Raw genomic sequence first — 21,589 nt, forward strand, 5'->3', positions numbered from 1 at the left:
AACAATGTTTAAGAAGTCTACAAAAATAACACATGAACACTACACAAAAGTACACAGAAGTCCCAGGGACAAGTCTACACTGAGCAGAAAATAAAACAAACATGAAAAAGTTTGCTCTCCACCAGAACAATTTCAATAAAAACCTGTTATAATTGCCTTATCAAAATGTGTTAATGATAACTTTACGTTTTTTATTTAGGATATGCTCATAAATGTCTATAAACGATGAATGAATGCCAAATGATTTTATATAATGCAGCAGGGCAACAATTTTGTAATTCAATGATTTAAAAATCACTAAATACCCGTTTTGCTTTTGACTCAATTTAACATTGGAACATATTTACAATATGTTTACAGTGTCTTAACTGTGATTTATTATTTTTTCAAGTTATTAATAAAACAAAGCAAAGTGTGGATGCTAACAACTGAAGGCCGGTATGCAAATAATTCTAGTCTCAGTGAAATTATATCCTTGTACAGAATAATATGATACAATATTTAACTGAGATACATTTGTTTTTGGCAAAAAGCAGCGTGTTTATTGTTGTTTTCTTCTGCAAAGCGTGGCCACTGGCCACTCCCAAATAAATTCAAAATGTATCTGATGCCCTGCATGAGTCACACATGGGCATATAACCTGATGTACCATTTAGGGAAGTGTCCCATTAGCAACTGCAGCTCCATCAATTCAGGAACAGAGCTGGTGAATCTTTCTCAGTGAACATCACATTTTGTGGAAGAAGAGAGCTCTAGGAGAGGAGGGGACCACAGCCACAAGTGCGAGTGTTCTAGGCCAGGCTGGACGGGGCTTTGAGAAACCTGGTCTAGCAGAAGGTGTCCCCATGGCTGGGGAGTTGGAACTAGATGATCTTTAAGGTCCCTTCCAACCCAAACCATTCTATGGTTCTATGAACTTAGGCCAAGCTGAATTTATAACTCTGGCTGAAAAAAAATGAACGAAAATATTTTTCAAAATGAAAGTTAATGACTTTTACTTTCAAAACATGAACAAAGTTTAAACTAAAGGTTAGTCTTGAAATAACATGGCCCAGATTTTTTGCAGATAAACTAACATTTTTCAGCTTGGTCCAAAATGAATGTTGTGATTTCTGTTTCACTCAATATTTCCCATTCCTTCTCAGGTCCCACTTGACATGAACTTGAACAAAGTTTTCTTTCTTAGCTATAATTCTGTCAGGCAGAAGACAAAACATACACTTGTTACTTATGTTGAAGAATCTAGTGCTATATTATCACAGAAGAAAGTAGAAAGCCCTGGAAAGGAAATGAGAAAAGACTGTGAGAAGGCAGCATGGCACCAAGGAATATTCTGTAAAGGACAGTCATTAAAAAAGACCAAAACTAGGGAAATACAACAGCTTTCAGCTTTTCTTTAACAAATACGTCTCCAAAAATCCCTGAAGGAACACACAGAAATCATTAGAACATCAGTTTTATTAGTTTACAGAAAACTAGTTTCCCTTGTGATGCAGTGATTTCTGATTTTATTGCTTCTAGACTCTGGTCTCTGTATGATAATTGAGGTTGCTATTCTTCATACTGCAACTCATATAAATACAGCTCAAGTAATAAAACTGAAGCTAATTCTCAATTTTCTCACAAAATGTCCACTGAAGCCTCTCCATTTCCCTTCATTCTAGTGTAATAATGAGCAATTATTGGTTTAAAGTAGTTCTCAAGAACCCCCATTGTGGTAGATGCTGCAGAAACAGAAAGCAAAAATGTATTTTCTCCCCACCTTCAGTAATAACTGCAGGTTAAATACAACAATTAAGTGGATTTCTACCATCTGACCTCAAGACTGGTATAAAACATGACAACTGAAATATTACAAAGTGGCCCACAATAAAACTTCCTATTATTGATATAATGAACTCATTGTTCTTAAGCTAACATGTTAAACAGCGCTGATTATTCATGTGAAGTCCTAAAAATTACCTATCTGGGATTTGGAAAAAAAAGAACACATTTAATATCAGATTTTTTCCTCTTTTTTTACAATAATAACATACAAGTTTTTCATCGCTGTGTTGCAATTTTGCTGTTTCAAATGGACCTGTCAATAAGTCATTTTTAAAGACATAAGGTCAAATCTTCACCTGCGCATTGCAATCTGCATTGCTTACTTCAAAGAAATGCAATGAATGGCTTTTGCTATGCTCTGAGGAATATTCTGCTTTTTATACAACTGAGCTGAATTGCGTGCATTCAGGAGCAGTCTGAATTCCCTGCAGTACAAGTTGTAATGTTAAAAACACTTTGACAAAACCCAGCTTTATACTTAGAGGGAGGTCACTAAAGTCACAAAAACACTATCAGCAGAAAAATGCAAATGAATATCCCATAAACCAAGACCATATCTATGCAAAATGAATAGCACTTAAAATTTAAGAACAAATAACATCATTGCTCCCATTATCTTTTTATCTGTTATTTTCATTTGAGACCAAATAAAGTGTTATGAGGATGCAGCTGGCATCACAAATTCACTATAAGACAGACAATGATGTGTTTATATTGCCTACTGTGGCCAGTTCTGAAGAAGGTCAATCCAGAGATTACTCAAATTAAATCTCAATTGTAATGGTCTACAGCTGCTTGCATTTAATATGTTTGACTTCATATATATTATTAATGAAAATTCAGTGTAATTCTATACACTTCAAACTTTGGAGGCCACTGTTCCTACTCATGCTCTCAGATGTGTATTTTCACAATAATTGTTACACTAATGGAAATTACTCCTATATGAATGGGAATTCATAATCAAACAGTCAAGCTGAATGCTTCCTTGTAAGGACATGCTGTTTTAATGCATAAATATTATTATAGGGTTCATGTTGAAAGGGAAGCATTGATTGCTTCTTATACGTTATGGATGCCGTGTGCAGCCAGGCTTTTCTCTGATCTGTAGCATAAGGAAAATACGCAAACCAAAATGGTCATTATTCAAATGTATGCCATTCACATCCATTTTGTTGCTTTCTCTGAGAAGTGTAGCAAAATGGTTCCAGAGAGGACAACTACAATAATAACTACACTATCACCACACACACGCACCATCTAAAGCCATAATTTTCTCTTTCATCAACATACCTAAACCCTGACAAATAAGCAATGAAACAAGCCTGAAAAATTCTCCAGGGCACCCAAATTCATGTTAAAATGTGGAAAATAACTATGGTTTTTATATTGCTAGGTTTTTTTCCTACAGAAGCAGGACAACTGCTACCCTGTGATGAATGCGTTTCAAACGTTTGTGTTTAAACTGTCTCCATCATGTGGAATATCTCCAAAACCAACACATACACTAATGTAACAGCGGCAGTTACTCTGTAAGGCTGTTTTAAAATAGCAGAGCATGAAACTCAACCTGTCAGTGCGTAAATTACTGCTGCCCCCAGGCCGCTGTAACTTGTGCATCCTTGTATTCAGCCCCTCACATCCCGTCTTTCAAAGGAAAGCTCAGATCTCCCCGCCTTTCGTGGCACCCCGATAATCTCATTGCAAATACGCAGGCCTGCCCGTGACATGTGTGGGTGAAGGAAGGAGAGAACATAAATGACAGGACAAGAGAAAATCAACAAACAAAACCTCCACAAAAAACAAGCCACAAACCCACAGCCAAACATGATGGTTTGGGGGTTTATTCTCAAGAAATCTCTCTCTCAAAAAAAGTTATTGCAATACTTATGTGTCCATGTAACTCATTACTATTTGTCTACAGGCAGGCATAATTTGATTTTATTTCTTTAACAAACACTTGATCTAATGTGACATTATCATTGCCAGTTCATGGACAAAAACAACTGATCGATAATTCTAGTACTAGTAAGCAAAGGGCAATTCTGTCTGCGGAGCAATTACTGACCGCGGCGTAGGCAGCTGGAAGGTTTGCTGCTCAGCCACACAATGGCAGAAGACTGGCCTCTTTATTTTTCATTTCCCTCTTTTTTGTCCTCCCACTCCCCGCCCTTTCTTTTCCCCTTAAAGAATAAATCCTTATCTTGCTAATAAAAGATGTGCTAAACTACAGAAACTGAAGACTAATATTTGCTTCCAAAATCAAAATTTCTCCTTTTGTAAGCAGGGGAAAAAAAGCCAGTAAGAAATAAGATTGCAGCAAATAGCACTCTTTGATCTAGAAGCACATTTACAATATCTTTAGTCTTAGGAGCAGATCATGACACAATGCAGTCTAGACTGTGATGGTGTGATGGGTGTATAATGCTGGCAAAATAATTAAACTGCACTGAAAGGATTTTATACTGCAGTTCTGACTTAAACTCATTAAATTAAATTCTTCATGAATTAATGCACATAGATTGAGGTCGATGTAGTATATGACTTTGACATTTCATAAAGATGAGTGACTATTACGGATTCCTTCATATATTTTAGATGGCTCAGCAGGACATGATGGCAACTGGAAATTAAGTGCAATAGAGGAAATAAATTGTTTATATAATGACTTTATCCAACATTTATAGTTTATTTGATATAGTCCTCCATTAGAACTACCCATACTTGAGTATTAACTACACCACTCATACACAACTGAATGCACCCAGGAGTTTTAATAAATGCTTTCCCATGTTAATTCTGAGACTACATAATTATTTTTATATTCCCAAGGGGATCACAGTATAAATTTACAGGCCATGTATAGCTTTTGCTACAAAAATGACAATATTAATGCCCTTAGAGCGATCAGCATGAACCACCTCGCTAAAAGAGTCACCTGAAAGCAGCTGCATTATTTATCATATTTATCTGATGGCTTCAGAGCTTTTAAAATATTCTAAGGTATCCTGAGAAAACTTTTAATGACCACTGTCATGCATTTTCCTCTCTAGAAAAACCTGCTTAACCATGAGACTGAGGTCTAGACAGGTTAAGAACAGTTCAGAGCCCTTGTCTTTGAGACAGCTTTGTACACCTGCCATGGGAGCACCAGGAAAGGAATCAAAAGGCTTTTCAGTGATCAGTGGCCATGAAGCTAAATCAAAGTAGCCAGAAGTGGCTTTTACTTTAAAAGGGGAAAGGAGCCTCAGTTTAATGCTAACACATAAGTGCTGATTAAAAAAATAAAAACAAACACCAGCAAAAGCAAACAAAGCAACTTGGATCTGTCTTTGGCCTTGGGAAGTGCTGTTCATCGTACGGACGGGGACGCTCCTTTATAAACCTGCTCACAAGTATGGCTGGGCAGATTATAAAAACCTGAGTTATCAAAAATGAATTATTGCTCTCCTGAACATGAATAGAGAGTGGAGAAATAACTTCATAACCAGCAGAGGAAATGCTATAAAAATATTAGCACTTTATGCAAATAACAGGAGTCCTCTTACATCTGCTGTGTGCACAGCCCTAGCAATTTACTGCATGTTGTAGTTCTCAGCATTGACAAAAATATCCCCAAAGCAACCACCACCTCAGGAGCTCCTAAGAAACCTTAACAGCCAGTGCTTGGTATCTGCTAACGTTCCAGACTGATGCATTTTATCATGTTGGCATGGAGCAGTGATGCTCACAGCTTACCAAGCAGCCACGGCTCCAGCACAGGTCACAGCGGGGGCAGAAAACAGAACTGCAGTTGTGTTTCCAGTTCTGGCTTACAAAATTCTTCAGCTTCGGACACAACGCGTGAGCCCACACCGCTCACTGAACCGCTGCTCCCTGGGCAAAAGCACTTTGGGCTCCAGCCGTGCAGCTGGGGGAGCACAGAGGCATCGATACCCCACGTGCAGACCCAGACCCGTGGCACAGCCGCTGCACGGAGCGGTGACCAAGGAGCCTGGCCCTATAAACTGAAGGAGAAACGCTGCAGCATCAAAGGGGATACTTTGCAGTTGTAAGAGATGACAACTCCATGCTTAATCACTTTAAGGAACTGAAGAGGGGCCCTGACTAAATGCTGCTATGCTGCGTAAATCACTGACTGCTGATTTGTTTCTTTGAGCAGCTGACAACCAAGGTAAGTAAAAAACACTTTTAAGTGCAAAGCAACAGGCTGTGAACAGGATGAGCTCAGGATCATGAGGAATAAAACCTTAGGTCACCTTTCTCTCCTGGTGATTCTTTGCATCATGAATCAGAGCAAAAGAGGCAGCCAGGAAAAGCGATGCATCTAGAGCTCAAGAAATGCATTATTACTTGTTACTAGGTATAAAATTAATGCCAGGAACTTTTCACTTTTTTTTCTTCAGAGATTAATACTTAATCACTTTATGGAGGTGTTTTTCACTCCACTGTACTACAGTAATACACTGTCTTCTGAAATGCTCACTCAGAGCGTTGTCCTACTATCAACTGCAAGAAGGAGAGCTAAAAGAGAAAAAGAAGAAAAAGGTGTGATTTTAAATGTCTCATGAGAAACCAGAGAAAAATCCATCTCTGTAAGAGAAAAATCCTTTAAGAACTCCTTAACCTAAATACAATATGAGGTCACTTTACATGCCAGCTGAGTGGGTTTGTCATAAATGCATTCACATTTGTTTGTCTTCTACAAAGCATTCAAGTCGTCTTTATGCTTACTGAGACAACTGATGTTTTCTGGAAAGAAAAAGGTATGTGGTTAAACTAGTTTGGTAAATTCTCTGCAGCCTGAAAAAAGAAACTACATCTAAAAGGGCCAAGCGTCACAAATGAAAGAAGGTATTGAAGCTATAACCAGTGGATTCCTTCATATATACTCCATGACAAACATTTAATTAACTACCTTAAATGCAAAGCTTTTTAGCAAGCCATTATGAATTTCCTCAAAGCCTCAAGTTTTTTTCTAGGTGAGAAGGGAAATTAATGGTAAAATTTAACGGAATTGTTGTGTAGGAGTATGAAACACTGTTCTTCATTAGTAGCCATAGCCACATAGGTACATAGCTATGTGTACACGCTGGAGGGAAGGGATGTTGTCCAGAGGGACCCGGACAGGCTTAAGAGATAGGAGCATGTGAACCTCGTGAAGTTCAACAAGGCCAAGTATAAGGTTCTGCATATGGGCTGGGGCAATCCCAAGTACAAATACAGGCTGGGTGGAGAAGCGATTAAGGGCAGCCCTGAGGAGAAGCACTTGCCGTGTTTGTTGATGAGAAGCTCAACATGACCCGGAAATGTGCACTCAGAGCTCAGAAAGCCAACTGTATCCTGGGCTGCATCAGAAGCTGCATCGAGGAAGATGATTCTGACCTTCTACTCTGCTGTCATGAGACTACACCTGCAGTATTGTGTTCAGCTCTGGGGTCTCCAACTTTAGGACATGGACCTGTTGCAGCAAGTCCAGAGGAGGCCACAAAGATGATCCGAGGCTGGAACAGCTCTGCTATGAACACCGGCTGAGAGAGCTGGGGTTGTTCAGCCTGCAGAAGAGAAGGCTCCGGGGAGACCTCACAGTACCTAAAGGGACCTACAAGAAAGCTGGAGAGGGACTTTTTACAAGGGCACACAGTGACTGGACAAGGGGTAAGGGCTTTAAACTGGAAGAGGAGAGATTTAGATTAGATATAAGGAAGAAATTCCTCCCCGTGAGGGTGGTGAAGCCCTGGCACAGGCTGCCCAGAGCAGCTGCGGATGCCCCATCCTGGAAGTGTTCCAGACCAGGCTGGACGGGGCTCTGAGAGACCTGGTCTGGTGGGAGGTGTCCCTGTCCCTTACAGGGGTATTGGAACTGGATGATCTTTAAGGTCCCTTCCAACCCAAGCCATTCTATGATTCTATGATTTCCACATACTAAGGAGAAGAACATCAGGTTATTAGCCTGCTGATCAGTACACCAAATCTTCAATCTGAAAAACAGAACTGAAAAGCCTTGCATGCCCCGTACAGATATTGTTGATCTTCATTCATTGTTGTTTGAGACTATCAAAAGAAAATAACTTCAAAAGCACAAAGCCTTTAAAAAGCTAAGTTCTTACATGCCATTCACCCAGCGTGCTGTATAGTCCTGTATCAAAAGAAATTCAAACTGCATACGAAGCCTGTTTTTTGGTAGAGAGAAAAGAACGTGTCATTGCTTAGCTCTGGAGTATCTGAAACCACTCTATGAAAAGAGAAGCTCTGATTTACTAATTTGTTCAGATACTCCATTTTACTCATATATTCCTCAAGCATTGGAGAAATCTCCTTTGTATTTGGCGTTTTCTACCACTTGCAGCTATTATAGCCATTCCATTAAGCCACAACAGCCTGTGCTCATTCCACGAAAGTTCTTCACCTGGTGAATGCTTCATTTGCCTGGGCTGAAGATCTTCTCAGTATCACACCACGCCCACAGAAGTGTGAGGTCTCTCATAGCGTATGTAAGGAATCTGTTCCCTCATTGTGAATAAGAAAGAACCACTGTTCCACAAAATACCATGGGTCACAAAAACCAGCTATCATTCAGTTTAAAAGTGAACTTTTTCTAGGTGATGAAAGATGCATGGGAAGAGTCAACATACAGTCCAGATCTAGTGAAGGGAGATAAAATGTGCAAACTTGGAAGAACACTAATATGACAAATATTGCCATCTTAACTGCATTAAGGTGCAGGATGTCAAAATGTTTTTCCTTCAGAAAACACGTGATAACCAGAACATGCTACTCCACTGAAATATGTAGTAAAGTTCACATACTAATGCAATGTTACGCATCTCTCTTTTCGATACATACCTAAAAATTACTTCATCTTCATTCCATTACTAAAAAGTGACACTTTCTACAGTCCCACTCCAAGTACCAACCCCCTTACACAGACTTTAAGTCAGCAAGACAGTTCTCACACACTAACAGAACCAGCACAGCTCCCCAGGTGAGGCTGCTCCCCCTTGCTCTGGGCATCCGCATGCCAAAGACACCAAAGGCTTCCAGTCTTTAAAGCCATGCTGCTTATACAGACGCAAAAATGTAAACTCACACAAAGTAACTTTAAATAAACTCCTAGATTGTTTTGGTGAGATGGTGTAAATAAATAGGTGTGATAAAAATTTACTCGTAGCCCTTCGCGTACAGGTCTTTTCTACAGCCTTCCTTCCCAGTCTAAGAAGTCCCATCTCCCCCCGCAAGATCAACAAATTCCACCTTGTCTCCTCTGGTTTCAAGCAAAGCCTTTCCATCCCCTTTAAGGCTGAGCTTTGTGCCAAGTCTTTGCCCTTGCCTCAGAGCAAAAGAACCAACAACCCCACCTATATATCTTTTTAGCCCTTCCCCCCTCCACCTGCACTTGGAAACGGTCCTGAACTTTAGCTTTGTTCCAAGAAATCTGGAAGTGTCAGATTCTAACCATTTCAGCCTTGCTGATACACACATAAAATCAACTGAAAACAAAAGCTTCAGCCACATACATTACTTATAATAAAAAAGTTATCACCATACCAAAAGCTGATAAAACATACATATTTATGAGAAGATCAATATTTAAATGCATGCATTTACACAAGTCCGTTTATAAATGTGATTGTTTGCAGACTTCACCTCTAAGGCATGGGTGAGTGGTAATGCTGCTAGTTCTGTTCACTACGCAAGATATTCAGGGCCTCAGCTCATATTCCTGAGAGTTCCAGCTGTTTTCATTAGGACCACGAGGGTTGCACACATCCTGCTTTAGGTTTCCAGAAATCCCTTATGCAGGACTTCACTGTTCATACTCTGTACCCTGAACGTTTTACAGGCTGATTTCACATCAAGTGAGGTCAGATTCTGATGCTCTCTCAGCAACAATTGGATTCACACTCAGCGTGAGTGAGGCTACCACAACACCCCATCACAACACCACGATGTGTGGATGGAAGAATGGATGGTGCCACACTGTCACCATGCTGCCACACCAGGTTCTTGCTCTGCTGTTTCTGCTTCTCTTCACGAATGAGCTGACATGCTTCCCTACTCTCAGGGGCTCCATGAAACAAGACACACATTTGTAGCACATGTGCAGTTACTCCACTTGTTGGAAAACACTGCTGACAGAAGTGTGTGTTCCAACAGCTTTAAAGGATGCTCAGGCATCACATCTGGGCATCTCAACACCCAGCTGAGCCCACTGTGTATACACAGAGCTTGTAAAGAGGCACAAAGCTTCAGCTTCAGCCATGAACTCTGTGCTGTTGGTCTTCAGCCGCATCTTAGTCTTGCCAGCACGATACATCTCGTGCTGGGTGACTTTCAAAGTTGACTCGCTCCTCGTGTTCATAAGCTAGAAAAATTGCTTCAGTGATTAGCAGGGGTAAGCTAAACAAATAGCAGCTAATGGGAAAGATCAGGAGAAAAATGCTTAAGGCTCTCAGTCTACCCAAAAAACAGCCAACATCCATTCTCCCACACGGGGTCTCAGTGTTTGTTTGGGGAAGGATCAGTAAAAGGGCTTTCTTCTGTATCTGTGTACCACCGAGACCAAGATAAAAGGAGTCTGTATGAGACTTCAGAGATTTCTAAGGAAATAAATGTCGAGTGATTATCAAAAGCTAGATTTAACTGTTCAGGCTCAGATTGTTCCTGAACACAGTAAAGTCAAACAGTAAAACAATCCTGGAATCTTTCAGGTAAGGTTCTGGCATGTTTCCTGAATGGAGCCTTAGTTCATCCATTATCCTGCTGAAAACAACAAAGCAATGCGCCATAAATAAGAATGTCAAGATTTGCCTCTTTGTCAGGGTAAATTACTTATATTTCATACAAACTTTGCTAAGCAGTATCTATGACTTTCCATTCTACATAAATACAAATTCTAAGGCATTATAAGATGGTAAAATCACTCATTCCCAAAAGGCTGACAGTGAAAGAAACAGAACATTTTCTTATTGCACATAACTACATGGTTCTTTAAATCTAAATAATGCATTTTCTACCATAATGTTCTTTACACTGTGTGTGCTCTGTACTGTACCAGAGCTTGAAAACTTGAATCTACATCACATCGTTTCAAGCAAAGCCACGCAAAAGCTGCAACATTTTGTTGCCGTGCCACAAGTTGCCTTTTTGCCGAGATCATGACTTAGACGAAAATTTGTGGATGGCAGTTAGTGGGGCACACAATTCGTCAAACATAGAGCTTTGCTGTTCTGTGACACAGAGGCCGAGCCTCAGCTCAGGTCTCGCCAAGACTTCATTCCCTGCTGTGCATCTCCCAGCATATAAAGAAGTGGAAAAGGAGAATGAGGCAGCTCATCTACATAGCTATCTAAATGCTAGCAACTGATGTTGCCTACATGTCATCCCCGCGATCCCGGGCTGCTGTCCAAAACGCTCTTGTAAAAGAGCCAAAGAACTCAGCAGAACCAAGGTTTGCAGTAACTCTTCCTTGTTTTATCACCTTTGGTGTTTTATAGGCTTCCAACACGCTTTGTATGTTCCATTATTCTCCGTCACAGACTGATATTTATAGAAAATGTCAAGATTTTAAATCCTTTAATACTTTTGAAAGTGTAAGCAAAATACATCACTTCAACCTTACAGGTGCAACTGAGAAGAATTAAACTGGTGTAAACATACTAGCAAAGAAAATTTTTAATTTAAAAATTGAAGAATGCCATGTTTAATTCTGAGAAAACTTGAGACAGCCTTAAACCCTTTTTCCCCTCATGCAAGGGCTTCAGACCAGTTCTGCAGCTAGTGGAATAACTCTCCTGCTCTGGAGAATAAACATGTTAATGAACAGCTCCGCTGTTGATTCTTCTGACATTTGACTGTTCAGCAGGTGCTGAATTCAGGGTTTACTAAGGCTGGTGTAGCTTCTACCAGCAGTTTCATTTTCCCTCTTTACTGAAGAATGATCTTTATCTAGTAAGTGAAGATATAAGTTCCCGACACACAGAAAGACAACACAGGGTGTAACAAATGATCTGTGTGGAAGGAGGAGTTCTTTTGCACCTGACTGCTGATGGAAGGTTCTTACCAACAGGAGCTGGTCATTCTGTGTTGGATTACATTTTTCATCGCTATTTTCAGCCGAGACTCAGTTCACCAGAACACAACATTCCAAAATCCCTAGGGACTAAACCAGAGTCTTTTTAGATGCCAGAAAAATTAATCTTACCCCAGATGTTTCGCAAAAAATATTATGTTCTACATATCAGTACATTTCAGTGCAACTCTTATTTCATCAAAAAGAAAAATAAATCCATCAATTGAATTTTGTGGGAGATATAATGAGCCTGGTTCTACATACTGCTTCTTTTATCAGCTCCAATCTCTCATTCTCCAGGGAAAGCAGTACAGAAGTGTCTTGTCCTTTGATAGTAATAGATAACTAACCCCATTTTGTAAAAGCAGGACTAAACAGAAAAGTTATTCTTTGTCTTCGGCAGAAGCAGTGAATCAGACCTCATTGCCTTGTACTGAACCTAATTTAAGGCAATTTGATGCCTTACACATAATCACTTGGAAGCTTACAGTTGTACTTTGGCTCTTCACCTGGCATTTCTTTATGCAACAGGGGACCAGAAGGTTTTATATTAAGAGAAATAGGACAGGTCATGTTTTCTGAAGCCACGTTTTCAGGCCTTCCGCATCCTTACCTGTCCATTATGTTCAGGTCAAATGTTTGCATGTCTGTGGCAGTAAGGATTAAAGATGTAATTGCTTTTAAAGCAGGTATTTTCAACTCTTCTTAGCTGCATAACCCGAGGCTTTAGACAAGCACTCCTGTGATTCAGCCTTCATCTAGCCAGTGTCAACCAACCAAAACAAATATTAGCCAACGATAACCCTATTTACCAAAGCTGTTTTGTTTTGTTTTTCTTGATTTTAGGTATTGCTGGATACCTGCAATACAGACTGAATCAAAACCAAATGACAGAAGATTTTCAGCTTTAGAGAAGTAGTTGACTACAAAGCCATAGAGACTGTGATGTAGCTGTACCTCTGTCTAGACTGAGCTCCCATTGTGCAGGGAGGTATCACACAAAGTCAATTCCATGTCCTGTGATGACTCCTGTGATCTGAAGGAAGAGGAAGAAGACTTGATCACATCGCAGGATCCAGTTGGTGCGATTTTGTTTAAATGATCTACATGACAGAAATCAATGTCTTTGTGCACAGCAGGTATGACAAATCAAAGTAACTTAGGACAAAATGTCTGTGTTGTACTGACAGATGGGAAGTGAACAACCTGTACAAAACAGTGTTTCTCAGGCAAAAATAAACTGAAACGTTACTTAAGAAACATTATGGAAATCTAAATAAACAACTTCAGTATTAAAATCTACCATACCATTTTCATAATTAAATGAGAAGCGCTTCACACTTTCACACAGCATCAAGATGACTATGAAAACCACAAGTTTACCTCTCCATACATCCACACCAGTCTCACTCTGGTCCATTGACTTCAGTGGAACAACATCTGATCCACAGTAACATAAAACAAGAGGAGAAAAAGACCTGAAGACTGGAAATAAACCTGAGGTGTTTGGTGAAACATAATCCTCAGCATGAGACGCAAAAGGTGACTTTCCTGACAAGTGCTACCCAAATTCTTAATAGCTTTCTGTATGTAACCCCATCTCATTTCATCCTGACATAATCTTAATTAGTCTTAGTTCTACTGCAGAGAAGCCTACTGAGGCAGTTAGCACCATATAATTAATCAGACTTTTGCATGCATCACAGCAACCAACAGTGTCAAGTAACTGATGTGAGTTAATACAAACAGAAATCAGCCCTGCCTTTCTCCTTCACATGAACTAAAAGCATGTGGCATGGAATGAGCATATGACTACAGGTTCTACACACCGCTTAATGTCCTTTATTCCCTTAGCAGCCACTGCTGAATTTATCATTACTCTCTGCAAAGTAGGAGTTATTTTTTTTATGCTGGTACTAGGGGAAGAACATGCAATTTGGTATTTCTCCTAAATTTTAGTTTCTTCACAAAAGAATAAGTCCAGCAACTGAAATAAGCAATGATAAGACATAATTCTTGCTGCTTCAATTCATAAATCTCAGATTTTGTTTTTCTTTCTCTGTGCTTTAGCAGCTTTTAAGAAATTGAATTTTGCACCTGCACATAAATTGACATTTCTGAGCACTGCTGCAACACTGAGTCATCTCATAGCAACAGAAAATAATGTACTTACAAATATAAACATATGCAACGTACATACTAACTCACAGGATTAAAAGCTTCACCACCTATCTATATAATTGTAGATCTTAACTTTATTCTATTGTTTGAGATGTATCTTTTGTCTTAATTGCAAGAGCCAAACGTCACAGTATTGTGCCACCAAGGGGGAAAGCATCTGAATACGTGATTTAATGGCTAAGGAAAACAATTTTATAAAGCTGATTCTCCATTCTTTTAAGGTTAAACTGAAACAGTTCAATAAGCAGTATAAAACCATAAGAAGGCTTGTTCAGTTTTGTATGTCATCTGTAATATGCTGCAGTATTTAAGAGTAAATGCAATTTTTAAGACATGGCAGTGTTTTGCTTCAGCAGAACACTGTAAAACTACTTGCAAGAACAATTTAGCCCATAACTGATATTCAACGTAAGAAAGAGCAGACTAATGTTTTGCAGTTTCTCAGAACCAGTGAGATAATAATCTCCACAGAAAAGGCAGTATTTAAACAATTATTTCAGGAACTGAAAGTTAACTGCTTAACACCTTCTCTACAGTGTTTGTGCCCCAAAGCAGTTAAATATCTAAGACAGGAATTATTAAAATTTGTGACAGCTCTAGCAGTCTCATTTCCAATGGTATCTCAGGATAGGAACATGCACAGCCTATTCATTACTCAACACAAGGAGTCATTCACCATTATTACTGTTTGGGTTTAAGATATGAAATCCTACCACAAAGAGTTAGGCAGCCTACTGGAATTGCCAAATATTTCAGGTGCTGTCATCCATGATTACTGCTCATCAAACAAAGGAATCTAATGTATTTCTCAGTATCTAATTGCCCTGCCTATATGAATCTTAATTTATTTTAATGCTGGAAGAATACAGTAATTATAACTCTGATAAGACTGCTACCAAGTTTGTTTGAACCTAACTAAACCAGCAGTAACTCAAGATAATCAACTGTCCATTTTTGTTCCTGTTTCAGTAGATGGCGAATATGTTATCAAACAACATAGGAAGGAAAGATAAGATATGGTAGGTTATCTCAAACAACTCAAAGCCCATCACCAAGCTACGTATATGCACTGACGCCTTTTCCATCCTAAAGACACAGCTGTCCTTCATCCTCTAGCCCTGAGCTACATTTTACAACCCTACAGTCACCTGCACTGTCATCTAATTAAAAATTCAGAGCTAAAGTCAGACTCCTGGGCTCAATTTCGCCAGCAAGAGCTGTGTTTTAACCTGTGATTAAAATCTTAGTATGAACAAGGCAAAATGAAGCCTAGACACAACCTAAACTGCTCGAAAGGAATTATTCATCATAATAAGCTCATGATTAGACTGTGTCTACCTAAAGATTGTCCACATTGAGAGCTGTAAACAAATGCAAGTTTGAGTCTGTGAGTCTTCCCTCAAGACCTTGTTACTATCTCAGTGGGTCTGACAGTCATACCATCCAGACAAGTTCTAGAGAAGCTTCCACTGTTTTGGATGATTATTCCAGTCTGAAGTGCCAAATTTCTTATTAGATATGATCTGATGCATCTCTTTCCAAAGCAAACTTTATCAGCCTTAATCACGGTAAGTTTCATCAGTCCTGGAATACATTACAGTTTACTTTAACTCATGCTGTAAGTTTATTGCATTTGGCCACATCAAATCTTCCTTGCTCAGGCAAATAACATATTCACAGAAGCATTCATTTAAAAGCAGACTAGACCAGAAATACGGATGTTTGGAGTAGTGGTTTTAAAAGATTTAAAAACTAATGGCATTCTTAACATTTCCATACTCGTTCTTACTTGATCTCATAGTCAGTATTTTTCAATGCTAGAAATACTTAACATCTCCAATTCTGAACTCTTGGCATTCACCTAAACCAGACTAAAAATTACTGTCTTTCAACATACAGTATGTCCTTAGTTGGGTGATGCTATTAATCTTCAGTGTGAAAAGCACAGCCACTGAAGACTTGATCTTTATCAATATGCAGTAGCCCAGGGTATCAGAACTTGCTCATGGGGGCTGGGAATGGAATCTGAGTTTCTCTGGCTCCATTCAGACCCCTCTGAGCTGAAGGTCTTGGAGGTGTTAATTACAAAGCTGGTGAGAAGGGCAATGCCACAACTATCTGATGCAAAAAGTGCTACCCAGGTGAAATCTGTAACCAAGTAAAACCCAGATGCTCAGAGCAGCTGGCAATGGCTGCTCCACAGGAATACGCAAGATTCCTCACAGAAAATGGTTTCTGATGCTTAGATCTCTTTTTGACAGGATTGCTGCCTTTGGTGCTGCTTAGTGGTTAACAATTGTCTTAAGCATGGGAACACTGGTTTTAGTAGGTTTTCATTTAGTAAAACATATCTCTGGTCATTCTTGTCGTGTATCTAAATTCATCTCTGGATATCTATGTGACATATCTAGAGCATCTTTTCTCCAGCAGAGCCCTAATGCATCTTATGCATTTTATTTTTAGACTGTTATTGATGCCTAGACATCTCCAGAGTGTATCTTAGCATGGATTGTCTTTGTCCAGTGCCAGGAGAAATGTGCATTTATGTAAAGTGGTGTGGGATTTGCAATGTCACCCACAGTGGAAGGTCTTGCTTAAAAACCTACTTCATAGTGCCGAATTTTGTATTTTGCAAGAACTCAAAAACCCTGGCAAGCATTGAGTATGTGGTTCCATGGAAACCCGGTATTCCAAATTGAATGCTTGCACTGCTAACACCGTCCTCCAGACAACACGATCAGTAATACAAAGATGCCTTCGTTTCATTCATCCATTTGTTTTAGTTTCTTCAGAATAAACTTGTTTCCTAGTACCATGAGAATGTGCTACCTGCATCCAAAAGAAAACTGGGATGGGCTGCACATACAGATTCTGGTGGTACTTACAGCAAGTTATGAAATAGAAAAATCACTTCAAATGATGGTGCTTACCCCGTTCGGTGTCATAGAGGTACACAAACTTTTCCCACTTATAATGAGCCAAGAGACTCAAGATGGCTCCTTTTAATGCTGGCCGCATCTGGATGACAAACTGCACATCGGCATCTGTTGGGAAGCTGGGTGTGATGAAGGATGTGTGAAGGGCTCCACAAAATGACGTCAGCGTGTTCATTGACATCTGGTCATAGAATCCAAAGATGGCATAAACTCCTCTGGAAAACTGTGAACAGACTGAAAGAGACAGATGGGAGTGTTAGGATTTAACATACAACGGACACAGACAAAATTTCAAAGTATATTTCAAATAAGTCTTCTAACCAATCCTGAAATTATTTTGTATGATGCAGAAGATGGAATGAATTCATGAGATAATATACATTCATCTCAGTGTAGCTGCAAGTTGTACCAACTTTGTCACAATTAAACTGGCCCGAGCACATTTTTGATTGCGATTTATCCTGCTATATTTTTATAATCCACTAATCTCTCCATATTCTTTAAAAAGAAACACGGAATTACATTGTTTATCTGTAAAATTCCATGGAAGGAGACTGCATCAGAGAGAGCATGGGAGCTTGATATGTGAGATGCTGGGGCTCTGCTCCACGATAAAGATTGTGCAACTGAAACACATTACAGCATAGCAGCCCTTCTACATCAAAACATTTCTGGACTGAGATGAGCAAATCCCATTCGTAATGAAAATAAGTTTCCCAGAAAAATGTTCATTCAACATTAACAATTTAACTTGTCAGTAACTGCATTTAACATCGATTTTCAACTAGCGCCATTAACCACTTTTGCCAAAACGTTGCATATTTAACTTTGCAAAAAGCAAGGGGAAATAATCACAGGTAAAGACGACATGATTTCTACATGGAAATATACAGCATCATTACTTCCAAAAGTACCATCATGAAACATTTTCCACCATAAATGCTACCATTCAGAATCACTAATGCCTGTTAAAGTAATTTTAAAAAGGATTCTCCACAGTATCAGCTCATCACAGCATCATGCATAGCACCTCAAACAGGTAGCCAGGCATGAAAATTCAATTTTCTTCCTGGAGATCCAGATGCAAAAATATAAATGCTATTAAGGAATTTCTTTATGTGTTTAAGCCGCTGCAACAGGACGACCAGTCGTGGGTACCATCCGCTGGCGCAGACAGAAGAGAGATGCACACGAGGCACAGAGAGGGAATAAGAAGTAGTGATTTCTGAAATAAAAGTTTGCAGAAGTTCTCAACCACATTAAAGAAAAGATATAAAAGAAGTTATAATACAGCAATAATTTATTCCCAGAGGCATGACTGAGGAATTAAATACACTGTTTCAGAAGGCATTTTGTTAAACTATATACCAGCAGGATATAAAGTAGAAAAGCTACCATAAAAATGATCTGCTAAAGTAACAAATAAAAGGTACTATCAGGTGAAAGAAAGGAAAAATAAAGACTACAGTAGAAAGTGTGGCAGTCTTCAAATCATTTTAATGGCGTGTAAGCCCTCTGACTCCATGGGAATAGTCACTGAAGTGGGGCCAGCAGAGCTGGGCGTCCTCACATACACCCGGCCAGTACTGCACACATCAGGCTTCTTTTACATATTTATTAATGGCCTAGTTTACTAGATTTTTTTTCTGTAGATTCTCTCCTGTGGAGAAAGCAGAGAGGAGCAAGAATTTCAGGAAACATCCTTTCCTGCAATGGAAACAAAATATATTCTCAAACACCTCCTGACCCTAAATTCCCAGAGTATTTCGAATGATCTTGGGTTCACCTGTAATTTCCTATCAGGTATAAAGTATAAGGCTCAGGAATACTTCTGAACTGCGACTCGAGTGAGATTTCTCAGACTTAGAGGGACAGAGTATCTGAAAAAAAAGTCACGGGGGCTCAGCAGAGAGAACAGGTGCAGTGCTGAAGGTAAGTGACAGCTCCAGTATGGACCAGTTCCTCTGCATTGTGCTGGGAACCACCTGAGAATCGGTCTAGTTTGTGCTCGCTCTTGTTCTTATGCACCCAAGCACCACAGTCAGCAGTTTGAAAACTGTTCGTCTTTGTCCTTTGGACACAATAGTGACTCTCATAGCTATTTTAAAACACTGAATTAAGACTTATCGATTTTCATAGAAGGTTGAGATCATTTATGCAAAGAGCCCATTATCAATTTGTGAATAATCTCAGAAAAAAATTAGAGTCTGCGGACAACCTGACCATAAGGAGGACCTTCCCCAAACAGCACCCAATAGCCAGCACAGAGCTGCCACCCCCACCGAGCATCCCAGTGCAGGTGGGAGCTCCTGGCTTGGCCTTTCAGATAGTTGCAATTTGTGTTCCTAATAACTTTTTGTTCCTAAAAATATCTTCTAACAATTGCACCTTTCTGCCCAGTCTTATTTCCCCTGATTCAGGTTTGTATTCACCGCAGATCTTCGGGACTTAACACTTTTACAGTCTATCTGTATTCTATTAGTTTCGAAAAATCTTCATCTCTTAAGCTCCTCTGCTTATTTCTTATAGTTTACGCTTCTTGACCATCTATTCTGCACACACTGTAGAGTGCCAATTCAAATTTACTGGCCCATTTAAAAGGCAAATAAACCTTTGTTTCTATAAGGAGAAGCTAAAAGGACAGATATCTTGGACCTCAATGTTCACTTGCATTTCCGAACTCACAATTTTGTTATAATTTTGTAGCATTAGGTCTTTTGTTTAGTTTGTGCCTAATCTCCTATGTGATCAGACAAACCTACTGAACATCCATGAACCCACAGCCATATTGTTACTTATTTTCCAAAACCCAAACATTTGGTTACATTCATTTTAATTACAATACTATTCTAACATCACTGATCCATACACAAATTTTTAAAAAGGCTAACTAAACCTTAACTTCAAGCTCTTTTTACAAACTACTTTCTATTGACAATCAGAACAATCCTCATGCTCCAGTAAGAACTTTGGTATTTTTCCTTAATTAATCACAGTTGATTGATGTTTGTTTTTCCCTTTCTGAAAAATGCAGATGGTTAAACACATACTTGGGCTGTTAAAGAAGTGATTTAAACAAATCCTGATGCAAGCCCATTCCTCAAAAAAGAGATGCGTTTTTTGTTTTTTGCTGAGCTATGCCTTTATGAAATTGCTCTTAATTATAGTTATTAATACTGCGGATCTGCATCCATTTCCAAGTCACTTTATAATCTGATCTGTAAAAGTTGCAACCAGCACAAACAAGAAACAAAGGTTCTGAGCGCAGTTATCCAACGGAGATCATAACCACCCATTACTTTGCACTCGCAGCCAGAGTGATCACAGTGGTAAGCGGAATTTGATTTAAAAAAACCCCAAACCAAAACAAACCACAAAACCAAACAAACAAAACCACAAATGGCACCACCCCAAACAAACCAATCATCAAATAACAAAAGCAAACAAGAACTCAAATAAAAATCTTCACTTCTGTACCGAACAGCAGCTGAGCCACTGTAACCATCAGTGTGACTCAATGAAGCCCAGAGCCTGCTGTCTTACCAGCAGCTCCATCCTGCCTCCAGTCAACCAGCCCCACCACAGAAACGTGATAAGATTAACCAACTGTGATTTTTTTTTTCCAGTCGGATCGCAGGAAGGCTCCAGGCCAGAGTCTCCAAAGATGCCGCATTTAACACAAGTTATTAGACATTTTGTATATTTTTAATATTAATGTTTTTGCTTTCGAATGGTATTTAGTTCTTCTGCCTTTTAGTGACTGTGAGTATTCCTGACACAGCAAGGCTGTATGTGCTCTGACATTTCTACTGTCTATTGCCCAGAAGCTGCACTCAAAACTTCTCCAACACCTTTATTTTTTTTCACTTCCAGTTCTTACTACAAACAACTGAAGCATTACTAGGAAGATTTAAAGGTAGGTTTCAATTTTCCTTGTCTAAAGAAAAGATGTATAAAGCCAACAAAAGAAAATATGTTAATGGGTGGCTCTTAATGCACCATTTCCACTAGTCATTAAGGACTGACTTGCAGAAGTTGAGAGGATCTTCCCCAGCATGGCAAACTGTGCCCAGGGCTGTAAGAGCCGGGCAGTTCTGGACTCAGGGGCTGGACACCACTCCTTCACTACCATTTGTGCAGACAAGTAATTTCCCCTTTGTCCGTATGAAGCAGGTCTGACAAACCCGTCCGGTGTCCTGGGGGCACCGCGAGGCCGAGTCACTGAGAATCATGCAGCGCTGTGGGACCAGTGCAACCACAACTTACGCTGCTGCACGTTGCTCGTGCCGGTGCCTCGGTTTTGTGTTCTGTGTTTCCCTCAGCTGTGAAATCATTTCATTCCCTCCACTTTCTTCTGCCGGTTGTCTTGGATTCCAGACAATTCTCACTGCCAGCCTCTGCCAACAGACTAACGGCACTACTTTGTAATGGAATAATACGCAGTGTATCTCAGAGCAGTTGCTATATTCTATGCAAGGCTCCATCCTATGACTTCTTCGCTGTAACAATGCATGGTTTATCATGAACATCACTTCATACAGAAAGCATACAGGTTCTCACAGAGACCGACAGT

At 39.5% G+C, this 21,589-nt stretch overlaps 1 protein-coding gene across 2 annotated transcripts in view; it reads right to left on the reverse strand.

Annotated features, from left to right (window-relative positions):
- GRIA3 (glutamate ionotropic receptor AMPA type subunit 3) overlaps window positions 1-21,589 on the reverse strand; it is a gene marked incomplete at its 3' end in the record, with an annotated part of 143,220 nt that overhangs the window by 94,193 nt on the left and 27,438 nt on the right. For both annotated transcript variants that reach the window (XM_080352813.1, XM_080352814.1), the window contains exon 3: window positions 17,011-17,250. In XM_080352813.1, the coding sequence (XP_080208939.1) occupies window positions 17,011-17,250 (240 nt within the window). The remainder of the gene's footprint in view (window positions 1-17,010; window positions 17,251-21,589) is intronic.

Source organism: Nesoenas mayeri (genome assembly GCF_963082525.1).
Source record: "Nesoenas mayeri genome assembly, chromosome: 13".
Lineage (NCBI taxonomy): Eukaryota > Metazoa > Chordata > Aves > Columbiformes > Columbidae > Nesoenas > Nesoenas mayeri.